The sequence below is a fragment of the Ambystoma mexicanum genome, chromosome 1p (genome assembly GCF_040938575.1).
Source record: "Ambystoma mexicanum isolate Mex_15411 chromosome 1p, UKY_AmexF1_1, whole genome shotgun sequence".
In the NCBI taxonomy this organism is placed as follows: domain Eukaryota; kingdom Metazoa; phylum Chordata; class Amphibia; order Caudata; family Ambystomatidae; genus Ambystoma; species Ambystoma mexicanum.
Genome location: NC_090921.1, coordinates 433,249,648 through 433,272,671, shown reverse-complemented (window position 1 = coordinate 433,272,671; position 23,024 = coordinate 433,249,648). Strand labels below are relative to the sequence as shown.

The 23,024-nt window shown below is 48.1% G+C and overlaps 1 protein-coding gene across 2 annotated transcripts in view; it reads right to left on the bottom strand.

Moving 5' to 3' along the window:
* MPV17L2 (MPV17 mitochondrial inner membrane protein like 2) overlaps window positions 1-23,024 on the bottom strand; it is a 100,699-nt gene that overhangs the window by 64,773 nt on the left and 12,902 nt on the right. For both annotated transcript variants that reach the window (XR_011303899.1, XM_069649255.1), the window contains exon 2: window positions 22,720-22,979. Coding sequence is in view for 1 of the 2 variants with exons in the window: in XM_069649255.1 (XP_069505356.1) it covers window positions 22,720-22,906 (187 nt within the window). In the remaining variant the exon portion in view is untranslated. The remainder of the gene's footprint in view (window positions 1-22,719; window positions 22,980-23,024) is intronic.

Genomic DNA, 23,024 nt, shown 5'->3' with positions numbered 1-23,024 from the left:
CAACTCTTGGTTCACTGAAGAACTATCTGACCTTCGCACCAAGAAACACAAAGCCCTATCCAGATGGCAGGCAGCGCCTAACCAATCCTCGCTTAAAGATTTTAAAGAGATCTCTTTGACCTACAAAAAAGCCATACTCCACGCTAAATCCAAATCCTACAACCAGAGAATTACTAATTCCAGCTCCAAATCAATAGAAATGTTCTCCATATTCAAAGAACTCACCACACCTGCCTCCGGCCCAGATGAAATCATCAAGGATGAAGCATGGTGCACAGGCATCCAGGCTGCCCTCCTCAATAAAGTTAAAACATTCCAAGACAAAATATCCTCCCAACGCAAAGCTCTCAACACCCCCACCACCTGCTCGCCCACACCTTCCACCAACAACTCTCTCTCACAAACACCCCTTTTTGCTTTTAGAGAAGTCTCAGAGACGGAAGTCAAGGACCTCCTCAAAAAAACAAAAAGAAAACAAAAATCAAACCTTCCACCTGCAAAGGGGATATCTGCCTACCCTCCTTAATCAAAGAGTGCTCAGAATCCCTCACCCCCATCATTACAGCTTTCATCAATGCCTCCTTCGCATCTGGAACTGTGCCACAATGCCTAAAAGAAGCCTGGGTCCACCCGCTCCTGAAAAAACCCTCTCTCGATCCTTCCTCCCCTAACAACTATCGCCCCATCACCACCGTCCCCTTTCTCCTCAAAATCCTAGACAAAGCCGCACACAATCAAATCCAACACTACCTGGAAACCAACACCATCCTAGGCAAAAGACAATCAGGTTTCCGCAAACGCCATGGGACTGAAACTGCCCTTCTAGATTAAAAAAAAAAATCAAATTACCAAAATAATGCACACAGGCAAACCTGCTCTCCTCCTTCTGCTCGACCTCTCTGCAGCATTTGACCTGGTCGACCACAGCATTCTCACATCTCACCTCTTCAATGCTGCACAATTCTCTCACAAGGCAACCACTTGGATCACATCCTTCCTTGAAGGTAGGGCCATGAAAGTGTACTCTGACCAGGACAGCGCCCCCCCCACCACTATAAATTGTGGAGTCCCACAAGGGTACTGCACTGCACCGACCCTTTAGAACCTATTCACCAAACCCCTCTTTGACTTACTGGACTCCCTCAACATAGCGTACACAAACTACGCAGATGACGCGCAAGTTCTCCTCCCCCTCTCCGGAGACTACGACCTAGACTCAGAAGCCCTCCTCAAAATCTACTCGACTATCCAAACCTGGATGGCTATCAATGGTCTCTGCCTAAACGGAGACAAAACCAAAATCATCATCCTAGCCCCCAACGAAACACTAACCAAACTCAGCCCCGATTATTCTCACATGATCATCGACAGTATTAGCATACCTGTCTCCTCTGCCGTCAAGACCTTAGGAGTCTACATTGACGCCACACTCTGAATGACTAGACAAACCAGCGCCTCAGCTTCTGCTCTGACCACCAAACTCATTTACGCCATAAAACCCTACCTCACCACGCCCAACTGCCTCTCCATAGCCAGAGCTACTATAGGAGCCAGATTGGACTACTGCAACGCCCTCCTGGCAGACACAGTCAAAAAACCTAAGCAGGCTCTAAATAGTGCAAAACAATGCCCTCCGCGCTGCACTACACATCCCCAAAACTGACCATATTTCACAGGCCAGAAGACTTGTCCACTGGCTCCCAGTCAAGGAAAGAATCAACTTTAAAATCCTCACTCTCACACACAAGTGCATCAATCACAGCACCCCCCTACCTATCTGAAACTATAACAAAGAACTCTTCCATCCGTCCCAGAAGAAGCCATCACGCCAACCAACTCCGAGTACCCACTGTAAAAAGAGCCAAAGCCGGCGGCATTGGCTTCCAACACATAGCACCTAAGCTCTGGAATGCCCTCCCTAACTCACTCAGAGCAGAACCTTCTCTGTATTCCTTTCGCAAATCTCTCAAAACCACTCTATTCAACTAACTTCATCCTTCCTTCACCCACACCAGCTCGCATACGTCTGATACGAAATGTGTCTGATACGAAGTCTTGTAATGAAAATTGTTTTGTAACCATCTTCCTTCCACGGTAACCAGATTATGTATGTCTTCATGTAACAGCGCCACGATGCCCCCGGGCTGACGTGCGCTTTAAATAAATCTGAATAAATAAATAAATAAATAAATTGCAAAAGTCCAAATTCTATGACCCCCAGGAGCTAAGCTGCTGAGTTGGCTGTTTGAGGTACTGGGTGTGTGATCTGCTGCTGTTGTGTCAGCAGACTGCATGATATTGGAAGCCTAACTGGAGGGCATACGGTCAGGTTCAGCAGGTGGCAGTATCACAACTGTCTCACCCGCATTAGTGCGATGGGAATCATTTTCAGGTGTTCTTGATGCAATTTGTGTAGTAGTGGTGCAGAGGGTAAAAGCGTATACAAATCCCAGACCAACTCATCCATAAAGCACTGCCTAGAGGCCCCTGTTAGAGGCCCCTGTTGGAAGTACCTTGAGGAGAAAAGCTTGGGCATTTGGCATTTTCTGTTTTTGCAAAGAGTCCACTGTTGGTAGATCTCTTTGAGCAAATCTGTTTGAGCATACTGGTGTTTACTTCCCCACTCGTGTTTCTGGATCATGACTGCTCATGCTGTCCATTAGCGAGTTGTGCTCTCCTGACACATTAGCCTGAATGTGAAGGCCTCTTATTCTTAGGAGGCCACTGCCATAGTTTTTAACTAACTGGGCCAACTATCAAGTGTGTAACCCCTCTCCCCGTTTGTTGATAGAAAACATGGCTGTTATGTGTGTGCGTGTGTGTTCATGTGAATGCTTTTCCCACCAATATTTTTTTTTAAGAGCATAGAGCCATTTGTACTGCTACAAACTCCAACACGTTTTTTGTGATGCTTTATCTGGTGCGCCGACCGTATCTCTGTGTAGTGACGTGGTGTAGACAATGAGCCCCTCACAACCCTGTAATGGATGAATCTGTTGCGATTGTTGCCTGAATTAGTGGGTTGACAAAAAGTCTACCTGTTCTCTTTTGTTCACCATTTTAGAGTTTTTACTAGTTTCTACGAAACTGCTAATACTCACTGAACTGCTCCCTGAGGCCACTGCTGTATGTAATGCATTTTAAGTCTTGCATGTAGCACTTTGTAGATGCATTATGCCACCATGCACAGTGGTTTCATAACGTTTATGTTATCTGACAACTGTCCACATAACCAGGGATTTGAGATATAAGTGATTGCACTCTCTCCTAAGAGGGATAAACTATTGTCCTCTTTGTATCTAGCAAAGCCCGTAGGAATTTGTATTGACTTGGATGTAGAGTTGTGTGTGCAGGAGATATTGGTTTACGCTCGCTCCTGTTATCAGCCAGTCGTCCAGATAAGGGAACATTGGAATTCCCTTGCTGCTGATGTGTTGCTACTATTGCAAGCACCTTAGTCAACGCTCAAGCTACCATAGCAATTACAAAAAAAAAAATAATAAAATTATATATATATATATATATATATTCTTTCAATTGAAAATGCCTTTTGAGTATCTTAAAGCAAAGGTTTTTGTAATGTCCTGGGGCCATTCCAGTGTTGCCATATAATTCCCCCCCTTTTTCTTTTTAGTAGTGGAATGAGAATGACCTCCTGGAGGGAATGTTTAGTGTTTGAAATGTGGTTGTAGGTCCTGGCTCTAGATGTCGTTTTTTCGGGAAACTAGGGAGTATTTTAGTTTTTTTTGGGTTTCCAGGCATCTCCCTACAGTAAGAGGGCACGTATCTCTTCTTGAAGTACAAGAAGTTCCGACAATAGCTTATTGCACCTTAAGGGTACATTGCATATTCCTTTTAAGGAACTTAAGACAATCCTCCTGGACTGCGGTTAGCACCTACTAGTCTGATGTTATTGATTGATTGATTTATAGAGCGCTTTACACCTCCCCTCCCATCCCATGCGTGGATATATGATGTTCTTCCACCACACCCCTACCAAGGTGACGTGGAAGAGGGCCAGTACCAGAGAGTCATTGTTTAGAGGTAGTGGCTGCTGCCACACCTCTTGACGATATGCTCCAGATAATGTTGTATGGGCAACATATCACATACTGCTACCTGATGGATACGTGTTCTGCAGTGTAGTATGTGAGGACTGAAAAGGGAGCCATTTGGCAGATGCCTCCTTCGGACGAAATGATTAATTTGATATTTGCCCGAGTCCTTTGACAGTCTGTTGCTCCTTTTTAGTTTTTTAAAGAGCCATGTCCACTGCTTTTCCAAAAAAAGGTGGGATTCCTCAACAGGCATGTCCAGTAAAGTTGCTTGTGTCTCGGGTCTGAATCCATGCAGGTCTTTTAATGACAGTGTTTTCTGCTAGCAGACACCCTGCAGTCTCAGCTGAATCTAATGTGTTCATAATTACTGCATTTGCTGACCATTTCCGCTCAGCCATTACTTTATTTATGTCTGATCTTAAATGACGTCATTTATGACATCATCCATTTGATCCGATTGTGCCAGATTATTTCTTGCCATTAATGTGGTGGCATTTGCGATGCACACCTTGTAGATAGCTGATGAGGAAACCTTTCTTCCCGTAAGTGTCCTGCCCTCCTTACCTGGGGGTATTAATTTGTAGATAATGATGCATCGCCCCTTATCCGTGTGTTAATGACCACCAGAGAATCGTTAAAGATGGATCTTTAATGGGGAGGCCTGGCCAGCGGGCGAGCGATGTGGACTTAAACCTCTGGAGCTCCAGCAGCCGCCCATAATTATTCTGCCGAAATCCTGCAACCAGAGCTCCAATCTTGGAGCACCGCATATTTTCGTGAAACAGAGCACCACAGCAGCAGAACCATCGTTATTCCGAACCAAAATTAGGGGTCCTGAGCCCAGATCTGTCCTTCGGCACTTCAGGGGGAAGGCACAGCCTACTGACAATAAGGTGGCCACCAACATGCATCGCCTAACGGTTATCCGGGTGCCTGAACAGGACCCACCAGGCAGGGTGAGAAGTGGCCCACCCGCCCTTCCCGGAATAAGAGCGATAAGGGTCACGGCCTGCAGAGGTGGAGGTGAGGACGCAGCAGAACAGTGCCTGCACCACAGGCTGGGCCCTGGCAGGAGTGGCGGTGAGCCTGATGGCTGGCAGCGGACCCACATGCAGATTGCTGCGGGCTGGGGACCTGCTTAACTAATACATGGCACACGAACAGTCGCAGGCGACGGGATCACCTGCCGACAGCGCTGCAGCAGAGGCGGGAACGGAGCGGTGGCGAGAGCGGACGACAGTGGGATGGTGGCGACTTCTGGACATTCGGAGCTGTGGTACAGCAGGTCTGCAACCCCGGCCCCCACTCCCTCCAACAATTGGAACAACATAATGGCCCACAACAGGCAGGCCTATCGGGCAAGCAGCTGCCTCAGCAAAATGTGGAGTGGCGGTGCAGCAGCCCCCACAGGTATTCTTGGGCCCTTCCTACAGGCGCCCAGGCTGAGGCTGCTGCAATCCGCCTGGATCAGCTCCTACGTGCACCTAATGTGATTTTTGTTTTGGCGGACCCCCCTCCCCCCCCCCCTCCGCATAAAACGCCTGCTGAAAAACACTTCATGACAGTACCTAGACAGCACCTCTACAATATAGGTGGCTGTTACCAAGCAAAAAGGAGGTGAAATCCTGCAAGTCTGTTTTTTTTTTTTTGAACCGGCAAGAAGGCCGCTGCAACAGTTGTGCAGGAGAGCCGGAGGGGTGGGGGGCAAGAAGTAAAAGCGTGACAAGTAAAGAGTGAGGGGTAAATAGTAAAAGGTGAGGGGCAGAGTGGGAAAGCCATAAGAGTCATCATGACAAAGGACAAGCCTAAAAAGGAGGTGTCCAAAACAAAATAGACCAGCACACGGTAAGTGGCCCACCCACGGGTCAACTTCCACCCCGGCGGAAACGGGTAGCGAAGGAGACACTCTGGAACCCCAGCTGTCCCTTAAAGATGTTAACACGGTCAACCATGTCATCCTGCTATATCGCCTCTGTGACAACCTGGGTATCACTGGACAGGCCCTGACCTGGTTTACCTTTCTCACCGACCGACCGACCTTCCCAGGTCGAACTGGGGTCTTTCCTCTCTTCTATCCTTCCCTCTACTTGTGGTGTTACCTAAGGGTCTAACCTTTCTCCCTGGCTTTTCAACCACTACCTGGCACCTCTTGCCCACCACATTGCTACTTTCTGCTCCAATTTTCAGCGTTATGCGGATGACACCCAGCTCTCTTTCAGGCTCCCCTCAGCCACCTCTGCTCCTTCTCTCACACCACACTGTCTGGCTGCAATTCACCAATGGTGTGGCGCCAACAATCTTGCATTCATGCCAGCAAGACGGATCCTCCTCATTGGACACCCGCTTCCTCCTTTCCCCTCTCTCTGGCAGCCCACCCTGGGCCCTCTTCCTGCTCATTCCTGGGAGGCTAAGAACCTGGGTGTCCTCTTCAACTCCACCCTATCCTCCTCTCCTCACATCTCAGACGTCTCTAAGAAGTCACATTATCAGCTGCACCTCCTCAGAGGTATTTTGCCTTTTCTCACTATCCCCAGAAACTTACTGTCTCCAGCGGCCTGGTCCTCTCTAGGCTGGACTATTGCAACAGCCTCTTTCTAAATCTGCCCGTCTCTAATCTTCTACCTTTACAACTTACCCAGAACAGGACTGCAAGACTTATCCCTGGCCTCAAGCCCAGGGATCATATCTCTCCAGCTCTGAAATCTCTTCACTGGCTCCCTGTGGCTGCAAGAATCAAGTTCAAGGCCGTTTGCATCGTCCACATAGCTTTCAGGAGCCTGGGACTGCGCTACCTCCAACTTTCCCTTCCTAAAGATCTTATTTCTCGACATCTCCGCTTCGCTAAGCAGAGAGTGGGGGGCAGATCTCTCTCCTCGGCTGGGTCCTCCCTCTGGAACAGACTCCCTGCCTCGCTCAAACTTGTGCAGAACCACCTCTGGTTCCGGAAGCAACTCAAGACCTTCCTATTTGCTTCTGCTTTCTCTCTTCCTTTCCCCCTGCTGATGTCCCCGACTGTTTCGCACACTGGTCAACTGGCCACCCACTGAACTCTGTCCCAGGCTACCCCAACACTTAAGGGTCTGTATCTGCAACCCTACAGCCCCTTCTCTTTGCACCTATCAGCCACCCTCTGGCAGCCAGCACTTATTGAATTACCTGCACTTCTCCCTCCTCCCTCCTCCCTCCTCCCTCCTCCCTCCTCCCTCCTCCCTCCTCCCTCCTCCCGGCACTGTTCCCCTCACTTGTGCGATCTGAATGGCACAAGGCCTAATAAGATCGTGGTTTTGTCCTCCTTCTGTTTCTCCCTCCTTGTCTAGTCGCGCCCAGAATCATTTGTGTACAGGCGCGTTATAAATGACTTACCACATCCTATCGTGGGAGCCATTGGGAAGTCCAGAGCCTCATTGGAAGTCAGAATTGACGGCCTTGCCTCGGATGTGGCCTTTTTGAGACAGGACTTACGGGACAACGCATCTCAGACTCAGAGGACTCCCTGAAACGCCTGGAAAAACAAATGCCTGTGGTCTCCCAAAAGGTTACCCAGCTGGAGCGAAGGGTGGCATGCAGATCCACGGGATACCTGAAAGGAAAGAAAGCCTGAGCATGGAACCCTTCCTGGAACAATGGCTGGTGAACCTATTTGCACCAAAGAAACGGTCAAGGTTCTTCTCTATTGCACGGGTGCACCGAATCCCAGTTTACTGCCCTGTCCCAGGGCCCCCACCGCGTACCATTATAGCCCGGCTTCTAAACTACAGGGAACGGGATGCTGTGTTGCAGATGGTGAGGCTAACCAGCCCGATAACATACAATTGCAACAGAGTCAGGTCCTTCCCGGACTACACAAGGGATGTCCAGAAGGCCCGACAATCTTTCAACCTGATAAAACAAAAGCTGGCGGCCAGAGGGGTCAAATATGCCCTTTTCTTCCCGGCACAACTGATAGTGTATCACAAGGGGACAGTTGACATGTTCAATAATCCTACGGAAGCATGAAAATTGATGGAATCCCGGATTCCTCCCAGCTCTGGTCCTAGACCACCGAAAAGAAGACCCGAAGCGGAGGCAGTGCGGAACGCATCTCTGCTTCCGTTCGATTCGCAGCTGATGGAACAACCTCCTGAAGCAGGGATGAGCGAGATTGCCTCTGGGGGGCCCCAGGTGATCTCACACTTAAAACTGGAAAGAGTTTGGTCAGACCGAACGGGGACCAAAATGCAGGGTGTAGCTCAATGCGGGCGGTGGACGGAGAAAGAGGGGCATGCATGGACCGTTTGGATGCATACACCACACGTAGTTGGTTATGTTTCGTGTCCGTTTGAAGCGGGATTGGGACGACAGGTGCTTCTGGTTGGGGGGAGGGGAGTTATGGGGAGGAGGAAGTTGAGTTGTTTGGAGGGTTCTGGTTAAGGCAATACACAGGGCACAAGGATGTCTCACAAAGATATTGGGAGGGACAAGGGGGCGGGGATGGGAGTTGGGGGGGGCGTACTGGGGCAAGTCACCTGAGCTATGTTAAGATTTCTCTGGATTGATGGCTCATAGTGGGAAGTTTTCGCTGATGACCTGGAATGTCAATGGGTTGTGTTCAAGCGTTAAGCGCAGACTGGTGCTGCAATATCTAAATAGGCAATCCCCAACACAGTGTTCCTCACAGAGTGGCATTCTATGTGGGCTTCTCACGGGGTTCACATGGGATTCTCATTCTCCTGCATAAGAGGATTCCATTTCAGCTTGAAATGGTGAAGTCCGACCCAAGGGAGCACTATGTGATGTTCATGGGGCAGCTGTGGGGTGCCGCTTGGGGCAGAATGGCAACGTGAATCTGATGCTCTGTACTAAACTGCGTTCCTTTGCCATGCCCATAGATTGTGTGGATGTAGGGAGATGGCTGCATATCATGGAGAAAGGGTTCTCTTTTTTTCCCCTCGGGGGTCCATGCCTCCATATCAAGAATCAACAATTTTTTGTTATCCCTTCCGACATCTCATAGGTTGTTGTCTGCTAGATTCCTGGTCAGGGTGATATCTGATCAATCCCCACTATTCATTGAACTCAAAAGTAGGCAGTCTAGGCCCTCTGGGCGCTGGCGGTAGAACACCTACTACCTGGGGACCCTTAATTTGTGGAAGATTTGTTCACCAAGATGGAGGAATATTGGACTATTTGACTATTAATGCAGGGATTTTCGATCGCTCGGTTACTTTTTTGGGGAGGTCTGTAACACTGCAGTGGGAGGTGCTTTCATAGGTAGCTGCTAGGCGCACGAAGCATGCGGAAGCGGTGGAGGAGGAGGAGCAGACGGTGGGGCGAGCAGAGGAAGAATCCTTATCCTCCGAGACACTAGGGGCATAAATGGCCTGGACCACAGCGCAGGAGTTCCTGCGCAACATGGCACTGGACAATGCCAGGGAGGTGCATCGGGTGACACAAAGCCAGATATATGAAGCAGGCGACAAGACAGGGGAAATGTTAGCTTAGCTGGAGAGAAGGGACAATGGGAGTGGGCACGTCCATTTTCTAAATGATGCACAGTGGAGGGAACTCACCAATCACACAGAAATCGCAAGTAGCCTTCACTCAATTCTACGAAATACTCTACAGCCCTGTGCAGGGGTGCCCGGGTACTGGCGGGGATGTTTTGGATCGGGTGCCTCTCAAAATTCACGGGCCAGCAGGACTTGGACGTGGAGGCAGACATCTCTGAGGAGGAGATCTCGGCCGGTGCAACTACAGATGGGTACGGCATCAGGTCATGGTGGAAGTGTGGAAAAGATTGGGGGAATGGGTGATCAGACCAATACATCGCCTTTGTCAGCAGTGCAGACAGGATGTGTGCCTCCCACCGGATCGCCAAATGGCGAATATAGTGGGTCTCCCGAAGTCAGGTAAACCACAGGAACAGTGCGACTCCTATCGGCCGACCTCCTTGATCAATGGGGAAGCCAAGATACTTACCCGGGTCCCAGCTGATCGCTAACTTCGGCTAATTGGTTCTCTAGTTCACTCGGACCAGTGTGGGTTTATGCCATCTAGAACAACATGGGTGCAACAAGTCATCGGCTTGGCGGCAGAGACGCAGGATCCACTCGCCCTCCTGGAAATCGACTTTGAAAAGGTCTTTGACTGTGTGAGTTGGGACTCACTCTGGGAGATCATGGGTCGCATTAGGGTTTGGGGGAAATTTTTGGCCTCGGCTTACTTTACAGCTCTCCGGTGGCGCCAATCAGAGTGAACAGAGTCACTTCCCGAACGTTCTCCCTTGGAAGGGGCATGAGGCAGGGATGCCCCTATCCCTGCTATTGTTCACACTGCAGTAGAGCCGCTCGTGATAACGCTCAGGGAGTATCCAGACTCGGTTGGATTCAGATGGCCTTGGGGAGGGGAGGAAAGGGTTTTGATATATGCGGACAACGTTTTAATTTATATGAGAAATACAGGAACCTTATGCCCAGTATTGACCCATATATTGACGGAATATCAAAGCTTCAGCTGGCTCAAAGTTAACTGGTAAAAGTCAGTTCTGTTCCTGGTGTGGGGGGGAGGGGGGAGAGGGGAGCAGACGCAATCCCTCAAGACTGCCCATACATCCGCTGGGTTTAAATAGCTAGGCATCCACTAGAGTACGAATTGCTCAGATTTCTCTCGGCTTAACCTCTCCCCAGTGATGAATAGGTTTGCACCAAATATAGTGCACTGGTAACTTACTGTAAAGGCTAACGACCCATCTTAAAACATGAAAGCAATAACGAACATAACCTTGAATGCTTCCAAGTCCGACCACTGAGAAGGTTGTGTACCGAGAGAGGCTTATCCACTAAAGGTACCAAAGGTAAAATGATCCAAAAGATCATGGATTGGCAAGAGGCTCAGCGCGATGCCATTATCTCGGATGAGAGTGCAGAAGGAGGTGGAGCTGCTCTCACTGACAGTTCTAGCAGAGCTATCGCTGCCCTCATCCATGGGATCCATGAAGACAAGGATGATGTATAGTCTCAAGTTTTATCTGTTGGCTCTGATGCTGAACCCATACTCGAATTCAAGAAGCAAGAACTGCAGTTTAAGCAGAAGGAGCTCGAGTTCAACATGGCAAAGCTGAGAGTCGAGCAAGCAGGAAAACAAAAAGGACAGGGTTCACCAGTTGGAGCTGGCCAAGATTCAGGTTGCAACTGGCACCTCCAAGGGATCTGGACATGGATCTGGGTCCTCCTCTCATCCATGGTTTCCTAAAGATCTGCTTAGTACGTATGATGAAAAGAATGACATCATGGACTGGTTAACTGCATTAGAGTATGCATGAGAAGTACACAAGGCTGTGGATGTTGACAAGATTGCATGGCTGCTCAGTCGACTACCCCATTCTGGTTGCAGTACCATTATGGCATTTGAGTAGATTATGGAAAATTGAAGCAAACACACATCTTAACGTTTAGGAAGACTCCTGCTCAATATAAAGAGATTTAGAGAGTACAAAAGAAACACTTGGGCGTCCTATGTTACTGATTCCTTGAAAAACTCGACTGGCTGTGTTGAAGGCTATAACGTAACCACCTTTGAGGGTATGACATGCTTGAACATATTTTTGCATCTTGTTCTCCTGCGCTTAAGCAGCACTTGGCTGATTCAAAGGAGATAGATCCTAAAAAGCTGGCTAGTGCAGCAGATTTGTTTGTCACACAGAGTGTCCCATAAGGACAAGACTACTATTGGTAAGCAGGAGGCGGTAAAAAAGAACAAAGATAAGGAGGGTGTGGGGATCTGATAAAAACATCCTCCCAAAAGAGTCACAAAAAGAAAAACAAGGGTAAGTCCCAAGAGAATGTTCAGGGTAGTGGGAGTTATACTCCCAGACAGAACTGTGGTTATAGTAAGCCTCCCTATGTCCCAAGACCCAGTGGATCTTGTGTGGCTTGTGGAGCATATGACCATGTGAAGGGGAACCAGACTGTAAGGTCAAATCCTTGGGGGTCCACTCCAAGTCTGGCCTTCCCCTCCTATGAGGAGGAAGAGATCACAGAGGCATCCTTCTCCTCAGACTCCTTCCTCAGTGGAATAGAATCTGAGATAGTCCTAGTTTCCCTGGGTTCCTGGCAGCCTAAAGTTTCAGGGGCTTATGCTAGCATTCCAGACAATACCGAGCACTATTTTAAAGGACAGTGTGCTAATCAATGGAGTAGATACGCCTGCCCTTAGGGATAGTGGGGCCAGCAGAACCGTGGTGGATTCCACATTGGTAAACCCAGAAGAACTTGCCAGAGCTCCCCTGATGGCGACCAAGTTAGCTGATGGCCCATCTCTCAAGTTCCCAGTAGTGCCCGTCAATCTTACTATAAATGGTACTTTGGTCAGGATTCCAATGAGCATTCAGAGGCAAGTCCCAGGTAAGGTCCTGCTGGAGAATGATCTCAGACTTTGGTCTTGTGTGGGTGATATAGCAGAGAGACCATGCACAAGGTCACAAACAAGGGTTGCCTTAGCCAAGTTCAAGGCAAAGCCTTAGCCAAATGGTAAACCCAAGGCTAAAAGGAGTCAAAAGAGACAGAGAGGGAAAGAAAAACATTCCCCCAAACTCACCTACCACTGAGGTGGAAGTAGTTGGCTAAACACCTGAACCTGCTGAGAAAGAGGTGTTGCCTGAAATTCTCAATCCACATGACCATCCTGCATTCCAAAGTTTTTTGGTTGAAGGTGGTCCTTATAGGGTTGAGTTTAGTAAGGGCCAACGGGAGTGCCCATCTTTGGAAGGCCTTAGGAGGCAAGCATGCTCCCAGTTTGAGGGTTAACCTGCCGAGCATAGGATTTTTTGGGAAGGTGGGCTCCTGTACAGTGAGCCCACAGAGTCTACAGAACAAAACCATCGGAGGTTGGTGGTTCCCCTTCTTGCAAGACCATTTCTCTTGCAGCTGGCGCATGAAGTCCCCCTTGCTGGTCACCTTGGCACAAGAGAACCAAGAAAAGGTTAGCCATGCACTTCAACTGGACCAAGATGGGGGTCTAGGTAGAAAGTCACTGCAGGAGTTGTGCTACCTGCCAGTTATCGGGGAAGAGTTGCACAGCAATCCAGGCTCCATTGGTACCACTCCCAGCTGTGGGGGTACCATTTGAAGGGCTAGGGATTGACATTTTTGGTCCCCTTGACCCTCAGACATCCTCCGGCAATAGGTTTATCCTGGTGCCGGTCGACCATGCCACCAGGTATAATGAGGCCATCCCATTAAAGACTAACTGCCAAGTCAGTTGCAAAACCTTTGCTTGGCATATTCACTAGGGTTGGCTTCCCTCAGGAAGGTGTGTCTGATAGGGCAGCAACTTTATGTCCAAGTACATGCAAGGCATGTGGAAGTTACTTATAGATTTTCATCAGAGTATCACGCCCCAAACCAATGGCTTAGTTGAGAGGTTCAATAGAACCCTCAAAAGCATGATTGGGGCTCAGAGGAGGGAAGGGGATCCGCTTCTTCCATGCTTATTGCCTACAGAGAGGTAACTCGAGAAGGGGTTGGCTTCAGCCCCTTTGAGCTTCTTTTTGGTCACCCTGTTAGGAGACCCTTGGCCTGTAGTCAAGGAGGGTTGGGAGATGCATACTCCACCTATCACTACCAATGTCGTGGACTATGTGCTAGAAAGGAAGAGAATGGTGCTCCTGATGGCTCAGGCCAGTGAGAAGGTGAAGACCTGGCAAGCTCTGGTGAAACACTCGTATAACCAGAAGGCTTCCCTTGTCAAATTTACACCAGGCCAGCAAATTCTGATCATGAACCCTATAAGGCCTAGATCTTTATAGGATAAATGGTAAGGCCCTTACTCAATAGTGGAGCCACTGGGTGAGGTAAACTAATTAGTGGATCTTGGAAGGGCTGGACAGGCTCCCAAAGGGTTCCATGTTAATAGGCTGAAGGCTTTCATCCCTAGGGTTGAAATAGCTGCACTGCTCTTGGCATCAGATGTAAAGGAGGAGGAGGAATCAGAACCTCTTCCTGACCTGCGGCGTTCCTTCAGACGGCTCCATTGAGGGTGTCTTCTGATCAGCAAGATTAGGTGAGAAGTTTGCTGAAGCAACTCCGTCCCTTGTTTTCCCTAGCTCCTGGTTTTACACCTTGCTGCAAACATGACATTGACACAGGAGATAGTGTCCCTACTTAAAGTAGGGGAACCAGGATGGTGAGATCTTACATCAAGACAAAGGTCAAGATGTTAGATCCTGGGGTGATTGAACCCTCTAGTAGTCCTTGGTCCAGTCCTGTGGTTCTGGTACCAAAAGCAGGTTCCTCTGAGCTGAGGTTCTGTGTGGATTACAGGGCTCTGAATGCTATGACCAAGACAGATGCACACCCCTTACCCAGAACTAATGAGCTGGTGGATACCTTGGTTGCCTCCAAGTACCTTAGCACATTTGACCTCAATGCAGGGTGTTGGCAAATAGCTTTAGCATAACATGCCAAGGAGAAGACAACATTCTCAACTCCAGAAGGCTTTTACCATTTCAGGGTAATGCCATTTGGATTAAAGAATGCACCTGCCACTTTTCAGGGGCTTGTGAACCATGTCCTTAATGGGCTGAAGGAATTCCGTCTTGCATATCTGGATGATATAGCACTCTTCAGTGACAGCCCTGGGAGGATCATGTGAAACACCTCAGGATTGTGTTGCAGGCCCTTCAGAAGGCCCACTGGACCGTAAAGTCCAGCAAGGGCCAGATTGCTCAAGGGTCAGTGGTCTAGGTGGAGGGAGGATTCGGCCTCTACCCAGTAAAGTACAAGCAGTACAAGACTGGCCTAGCCCCATAACTCAAACCCAGGTGAGCGCCTTTTTAGGTTTCACTGGGCATTACAGAAACTTCATGGCAGACTATGGCACCATAGCTGCCCCTCTGGCTGCTCTCACAACTCCTAAGAAACCCAAGGCAATCTCTTGGTCAGAGGAGTGTGGGAAGGCTGTCTAGTTCCAATACACATCCTGGGTGCCAGGATGTCTGGTGTGCTGGGATGACTGGCCCACAGTGGTCCATGATTGGTCCACCTCTGGGATAGCTGAATGTGAGCCAATCACTTATTGGTTTCTCTACGTTTTGGCACGAAGGAGACTTTGGATAAGAGAAGGCACTCCAACACCCATTCCAGGTCGATCTTCTGAGTTTGCACTAGACTTAGTAAAGGAGCCAAGTATCCTGAACCGAAGAAGCAGATCAGTGGAACCGCTGGTGACCCTCTGTTGGGTTTGGCACTGTGACCCCACTGTTGTCCTGTCGGAGCCCGTTTCTGATCGACCCTAGAAGGCCTGCAAGGCTGCTTTGACCCATTACAATAGTGGGACTAACTATTCTCGGCACCTCTTGCTTAACCTGCAAACGAACCTGCTCAGAAGTGTTCCTGGACCACCCACTGACCAGCTTGTACGGGACCTTTGCCCTGGAACCGCCGCCATCTTGAGTTTCGACTTGAGACTTTGGAGACTGTAAGCTCTGTGTATAAGGCACTCTCCCGCTGAGTTTCGTATACCTAGCATTCCTATTTCTGGAATTAGGAGAGTACGCCTGAACCTCGAGCATACACGGTCCCGGTGTCGTCCAGCTGTGGCGACTATCTTCGCGGGTGCCTTGCTGCTGTGCCCCCCTGTGCCGTAAGGCGAACTACAGTAGAACTGGCCTGATCCCTTCACCAGGAGCAAAGAAACTGCCACTGCCCCGCCACGGACTGAGGTCCCGGAACACAGCCCCTGAAAGACGCAGAGACGCGTAACTAAGGGATTGGAACCCGACGGGCAAAGTTTGTTCCGAAGTGCGCCGAGGTTCGGTAAGTACTTGCAACCCTTACCGGTGTCCCCTGGCGCATCCATAGACTTTCACGCACGAATGTCCCCCAAAGGCGACTCTCCTTTGTGTAAATAGCCTGTGTTACTAAGCTATTCCCGATTCTTTTAAAAATCGATTTGCACTCTTGTGGAGACTCTCCTCAAATAGTGAGACCTTGTTCTTCATCACCTCACCCACCTTCCCGAGTTGCTACAGCCCTTAAAGAGACCCCGTCTTGAACTTAACAGCACAATCGCATGCTCCGGGACCGAATGTACTTTTGAGCTCAAGGCTCCACTCATCATAGGGAATGGACTGCCTCTTAGGGTTTGAATTGTCGAAGGACTGCCTAAAGTATATTTGCACTGTGTGACCCCTTTCTTTGCAGGTTGTGGATCTCTACTTGTGTAATATAAGTTACTATGTATATGTTTCCTAGTTAGTGTTGCGTTTGTTTTGTTAATATTGCTTTGATTCTACTTTGTGTTTGACTTAAAAGGCATTTAATAAATGCATATGTATTTTTGATATATACACCCGACAGAGTAATTTGTGGTGTTTACTGTGTGTGCTCATTGTGGGCTTTCGATCACACTCACCCCTTCTGAGGCCTAGTCTTGACCGCCACCAATGCTACCTTGATTGGTCTGGCTTGTCCAGAAGAATACCCTGTTCCAAATAACTAGGCTGGCCTTCTGAACCTCTGCCCACCAGGTCAGAGTTCAGAAATCCATCTTAACTATTACTTCAATGTACAAACAAATACATGGAAAATCCTTTTACATGTCAAAGAGAACTACATTTTTGCAATGTAACATTCCTACAGGGAAATAAGTACTGTGGCGGGATGGCAGAAGTACGCAGACACTTTCCAACAATGGTTTATTTAAGAAAAAGGCCTTTCTCTCCATATGACTATGGGGTGTTCCCCACCTATAGAATTAACTAAGGTGCCCGCCCGCAAGTCGGCCGGAAACATCCAAAGCAAGAGATAGCACTGTGTCCAAAAACTATCCTGATCTGACGCTACCACTATTCAAACGAACTAAGGCCAGGAGAATGACTCCCTTCTCCTGGTGAAGCAGGGTTCTGCTTTGTTTTTGAGTGCTTTTAATATATATCTTATTTTCCAACAGTCTCAAGCCACCTTCTGTAACAGGGCTTGCAATTCTTGCATAAGGTCTTTAGCTCTTCCCTTATCTTGTCACATTATCTTTCCAGGGCCCTTTGGTTAAGTTGGTTTGATACTTAAATCCACATAGTTTGCTTGTGTACGACCTCGGGTAATCCCTTCAGGATTGTCATCATGTCCCCTTCTTAGATCAGACTTATCTTGGTCATCAGTGCGTTTATCCGCTTCTCTTGTTCGTATTTCAGATTCTCGCGTTTCTACTACCCTCCAATGAATCCCATATTCGGGTTGTGGTCTTCTCCCCTCTTTCCTGGATAGTCTTATCCACTGATTAATATTCTCTTTCTCAGGTTTACAAATGACGTTCCCTCTTACTTTGTTACAGTTCATATTTATCAAACTATTTAGTTTTAGTTTCAACAGTTTCACTGGGATGGGTTTCCGACTCCTATAACGATTATCTTTTGGCTTTCCGGTCCTCCATTTCTCCCAGTTACCGTTCTCTTCATGGGGGAACGTCTGAGGCCTGCGGACGCTCGGGACCTTCCTGCTTGCCTTCTCTTTCTTGGTTGTCATCTCCGTTAGCATCTCTTTGACAGTTTCGCACTTCCTTTTCTTGCTAAAGTCTGGTGTCCCTCCTGGCTTGGGCGTCGGCTTAGTTGGTTAGGCTCCCTGCCCACCATAAACTACTTGTGGTCATGGCACCAACTGGTTTTGGGTTCTCAGACCCTCGGTTTCTCAATGATTCAGTATGCGGTCTTCTCAGTGTCTGCTCCTCTAGGTGAGTCATTCTGAATTTCGCAGGCTGCACAGGTCTTGTTGACTCCACCTCACACTTGCGTTACGCTACATGAGGGGCTCCCCTGCTTCCATAGGATTCTCTGCCACTCATCTCAGTGTGTCTTCCTCCTTAAACGAAATCGTCAGAGTGAAGTCGAGGTTTGTCCTTAAAGAGGCAGCTTCTTTTCTCCAATACTCATGGTGCATTTTGACATCTTCAGCCAGGTCTTGGTTTTTATTCACTGTTAAGCATTTCAGGAAGTCCCATGTATGCCATCATAGGAGAGGGGTTAGGGAGTTCCTTAAAGGAATGCGAGTCCTTGTCCCCTAAGGAGTAGTCTCTCCCAGTGAGTTCCCACTTGCCAAGACCCCTAGGGAGGGTGGTGCAGAGCAGGCTCATCGCCCTAGACTCAAAGGGGGAAGATCCCCCTTGGGGAGAAGGGACGAATTCCCTCGATTCGTCACAGTACCCAGTGTAAAGTAAATAGCCATGACATCACAAGGTAATGGATGAGCAACCAAAGCTTACAGGTGACCCCAGCCATAAAGCTCTAATTGAGGTTTCTTAATCATAGTTTAGGTTTAATAAGAACTTTAAAAAAAAAAAAACAAAAAGTACCCCCTGGGTCATTCTCTTTCTGTAAATGACAGTGCAGTCATGTCATGACACCATGTAGTCAACTGCATAGAGGTCACGTACAGGCTACAGCACATTTACCTTGAAAGTACACGGCAATTATTCAACCCCATTTTCCAAATGTGCATGGGCTACTCTCCAAAAGCAGGTTCATTACACCCAGAAACTGCAAAATGTCCAACTGTGACAAGATCCCCTGTCTGGTTCTGAGAACCACCAGGTCAGCGTGCATGGTGCCACCCCAAGTCAGTGGATGTTGGGCACAGGTAAAGCATGGCGAGTATCCCCTAGTCACTTTTTCTTGGTCGCCTGCAGGGTTATAATCACAAAGGCTCACCTAGTCCACATGGCAGGCCTTTGGGCAACACACCCCCAACCCCGCTACAGCCCATCAGATGATGCTAAAGCTCCCCCCTAGCCAGAACCAAAACTGCAATACTGAAAGAGAAGACGTTCCATTTAAAACAAAACTGCTTGGTGTGACCAACAAAGTACATGCAACGCTCCGGTTACCAGTTTGCTTGGCACATCAAAGAAGTTTTTTTTCTGATAATTTGCAGAACTAGCAAGGAAAACGACGAGTCTACAGATAGAAGGTTTCCCACCTGCAGTACCTCGATTGTGGAGAAACCAAGCGGCAGGTCAGCATTCCGGATCCTATGTTCCTCAGCAGTTACACCTTTTCCCTGGAAACCAAAGGTCCCTGATCCTCACACAGAAATGGTTGAGATTAAACCAGAGTGTTTATGGTTCACACACTGGGGCCGCCGTAGGACGCAGCTCACTACAGGCAGCCTCAGGAAGAGCCAAAAAGGACAAGTCTACATTCAAAGAGGTCTTCACCATCTTTCAGGCTACCCTTAGCCGCATCGTCCTCCTCGCTCATATTTGACCATCTGTCCGCCATTCAGTCATGGTGTGCTGCAAAGTACCTCTGCCTCAACGCCAGTAAGACCGAGATTGTTTGGACTGGGACCCCTGCTCCCGCTTTCCCACTTTCACTCTGGCCGGCCCTCTTGGCCCTGCACCCGCACCTACCTGCGAGGCAAGAAACCTTGGGGTAATTTTCAACTCCACTTTCTCCTTCTCCTCTCACATTTCAGACAGCTCTAAAAAGTCTTAACTATCAGCTACACCTCTGCAGATGTACTCTAGCTTTTCTCACTTTCCCCCAGTGGCTTACTGTCTCCAGAGCCCTGCTTCTCTCTAGGTTGGACTACTGCAACAGCCTCTTCCTCAACCTCCCCTCCTTGCGCCCTTTGCAGCTCATCCAGAACAGAACCGCAAGACTTATCCTTAGCCTCAAGCCCAGGGACCGCATCTCTCCAGCGCGGAAATCCCTTCACTGGCTCCCTGTGGCTGCAAGATCAAGTTCAAGACCCTCTGCATTGTTCATAAGGCTTTCTAGGGCCTGGGACCTACCTACCTGCAATGCTGCCTACCTAAATACTGTCCCTCACGATCCCTCCACTCTTCTACCTCCAACCTTCTGCAAGTGAGCCGTTTCTCCAAGAAGGGGGGGGGGGGGGGAGATACTTATCCTCAGCAGGTGCCTCCATCTGGAATAGCCTCCCTGCCGCTCTCCGTTTTGAGCCTGATCTTCTTAAGTTCCGGAAACTCCTCATCTCCTCTTCCATCTCCCTCTACCCTGCTAACCTAGTTCTCTGCTCTTCCCACTCTCCGCCTCTTTCTTACAGCTTGCCGACTGGCCGCCTGATGTACCTCAGAGTCTCACAGGTCCTTGACACCCTGCCAGTCCTCTTCCGCACTTGCCTCTCAGGGACCTACTCACCACCCAAACTCACTCCACTTCAGAAATAACCCAAGAGAGTGGCTCCCACTCCCTGTGACCATCTGTGCACTTGCACGATCCATACGCACTGTGCCTGAAGTTAGTCTGTCTGTCCTCCCTGTCTTCACCCTTAATTTCACTGTTAAAACTACAGAATCGCCGCCAGGCCTATTTACTGCATCTCAAACTGCCTGTGCAGATTATTACCGTCTTAGAATTTCAATTACTCTGAGCGACTTATTTTTCCATGTTCCCCACCCTCCTTGAGCGCTTTGAAACACTGCCCGTTTATAGGCACATTATAAATAAACAATATCATACCATAACACCATGGTGGACCAGGCAGATCTAGGCTTGATCGCAGCCCATGAAGCCAGATCATCCCCAAATGCCTGTGACGAAGCTAACCAATCCCAGCCCTCACCTAATCACATTGTGCAGACCCTCAATAACCAACCAGGGGAATGGGGAACAACAGTATAAAAGCAGCTGGCTACCTGAATTGCAGGAGCAGAGGGCTCCTACTTGGCAGAGACCGGAGAAAGAAAAGCAGTGGAAGAAGAGGGGGCTGAGAGATGGAGCAGGGCTCAGACTATAATTATAATTGTTATTTTATAATGCGCTTACTACCAACAAATGGTTTCTAAGCGCATGATTGGGCTGTGTTGTCTTGCTTCGAAGACAAACGTGTTGCCCCGGAGCTATCCTTCCTCCTATAAAGTAGGAGGTTATACCAGGAGGAGGAGGTGATATCCAAAAGGAAGGGTGGGCAATAGGAGTTGGTGGTTAAGACCACCAAGGAATAGGTAGTAAAATCAAGAGGGGAGTGTGAACAGTAGGTTGTAAAGGGAAAGGCGTAACATAGGGAGAAAGTGACCAGAAGGAGATGACTGCAGGGGGCAGGAAGGGGGTACAACAACTGGAAAAAGAGAGCGACAAGAGCAAGGAGCCTAGACCAGAGCAGCTCATGGAGCCAGAAGGAGCATGGCTCAGGTTTAGGATCTAGCAAACCAGTTCAATGTCCCAACCTCCTGCGAGGAAGAAAGTGCTACAGAGGAAGTAGAAAGCAGAATAGACCGAAGAGCATAGGAGAGAATAAGCCTAGGTAAATCAGAAACATAAATAAGGTTCCAACATGCCAGGTCACCCTAGGCAGGAGCAGAAGATGATAGGAAAAATGAGAAGCAATACACAGTCTAGGGGGTTAATGTCAGTTCAGAAAGGCTAAGGAGAGGCATCAAAGGTATACTCTGCCCAATATCCCCTCCCATGCTTGCTATGACCAGCGACACAGCCATCCACCCGACTTGATATATTATATACTGATGACATAGGGGATAACTAGAAAGTGTTCAGGCACCCTGAAATCTTACAAAGCACAGTACGGAAGGAAGGAAACATACAGCGAATTACAAAAAAAAGATTTGTACCGGAGGCCTGGCAAACCAAATCCTCAAGTGACATTTTCTTTGGAGAAGGCCATTGTGGCTAGTGTTATTTCTTGTCAAACATTCCCTGGTTTTAACATTTAATCATGGTTATACACAAAATACTTTAGCTGAACAAATAAGCCTGGAGTTTCTTGAACTAAATCATAGCCCCAAGCTATTTTATTTTATTCAAGCATGCTAGTCCCACTGTATTTTCTGTGGGCTTAGTTGAGCATTAGTTTGGGGGTTATTTAGTTGGGCATATTAGTTATATTATCGATATCTCACACATCTGCCGATTGTTTGGCTTCACAGCACTACAGTGAGCGTAGTAAAAAGCATGTTGCTGGGGTTAGACATACTTTTGGCCGGCCCTAGAGAGAAGGGGTGTATGGGACACTTTTGCTGGGAAAAAAAAAAAAAAAGAACCAAATCCCCCCAAAGAAGAATAGGGAGGAAGATCCTCTCGACAGAAAATAGGAAACCGACAAATGGAAGCGTGTCATCCTGCTTTCATGCACCCAGCTTCATTGATATGTTTGGGCATGTAGCACACAGAGCCACAGGTAGAAACATTATGATCTGACGAGGTGAAATCTGTACCTTTCAATATGAATTACAATAGGGTGTAAATAAAACAAAAACATTTACGGTTAAAACATTTTTCCTAGCTTATAAAATAATCCCATCGGGAATGAGCCTTCTTTTTTCCTCCCTAAAAAAACATTTTACTCCAACTTAAAGAGGGAACAAATATTCCCACTTTTGATCACCCTGTCTATTTTAAACTGATATACTTGTTTAATACATTGCCAGAGATATAATGCCACTTATCCCCTCCCTTTACTCCAGTTATTTCAGTTTGGTAGTTCTCCAAACAAATCTTCCAGTCTATATCTAAATATCCAATCAATTCAACATGTTGAGATCCAGACAGATGGGAATGCCTTTTAGGTATCACTAATAAAACTTACTGGACCATCTACAACAATAACACCTGACCGATTTAACCACATCATAGAAAACGTCACACAATCAATACATTCATGTTTCAATGGTAACAGTTTCAAAGCAAGGAGTTAAAAAGTAGCAGAGTTACCTGTCCGTGTCCAATCCCGTTTGTGGGTAGAGTTTTTCCGGACTTCGCGAGTTTGTTGGAGGATGTCTCCAGTTGCCAGCAGAGCCCCACAACTTACTGTATTGGTAACGATAAGCAACCTGCCTTTAAAGAAAGGCCTCCATAACACCGAAAAACGGGTTCCAAGTGCTCTACCCAGGTGAAGCATTCTTCCAACAACTTAACCTCAACCAATGACAAAACCACATTGACCAGGAAACAATATCCACACTGCTGGTTACCTGCATTGTAAAAGAGAATAAAATGCACGAATTAGGAAATACTAC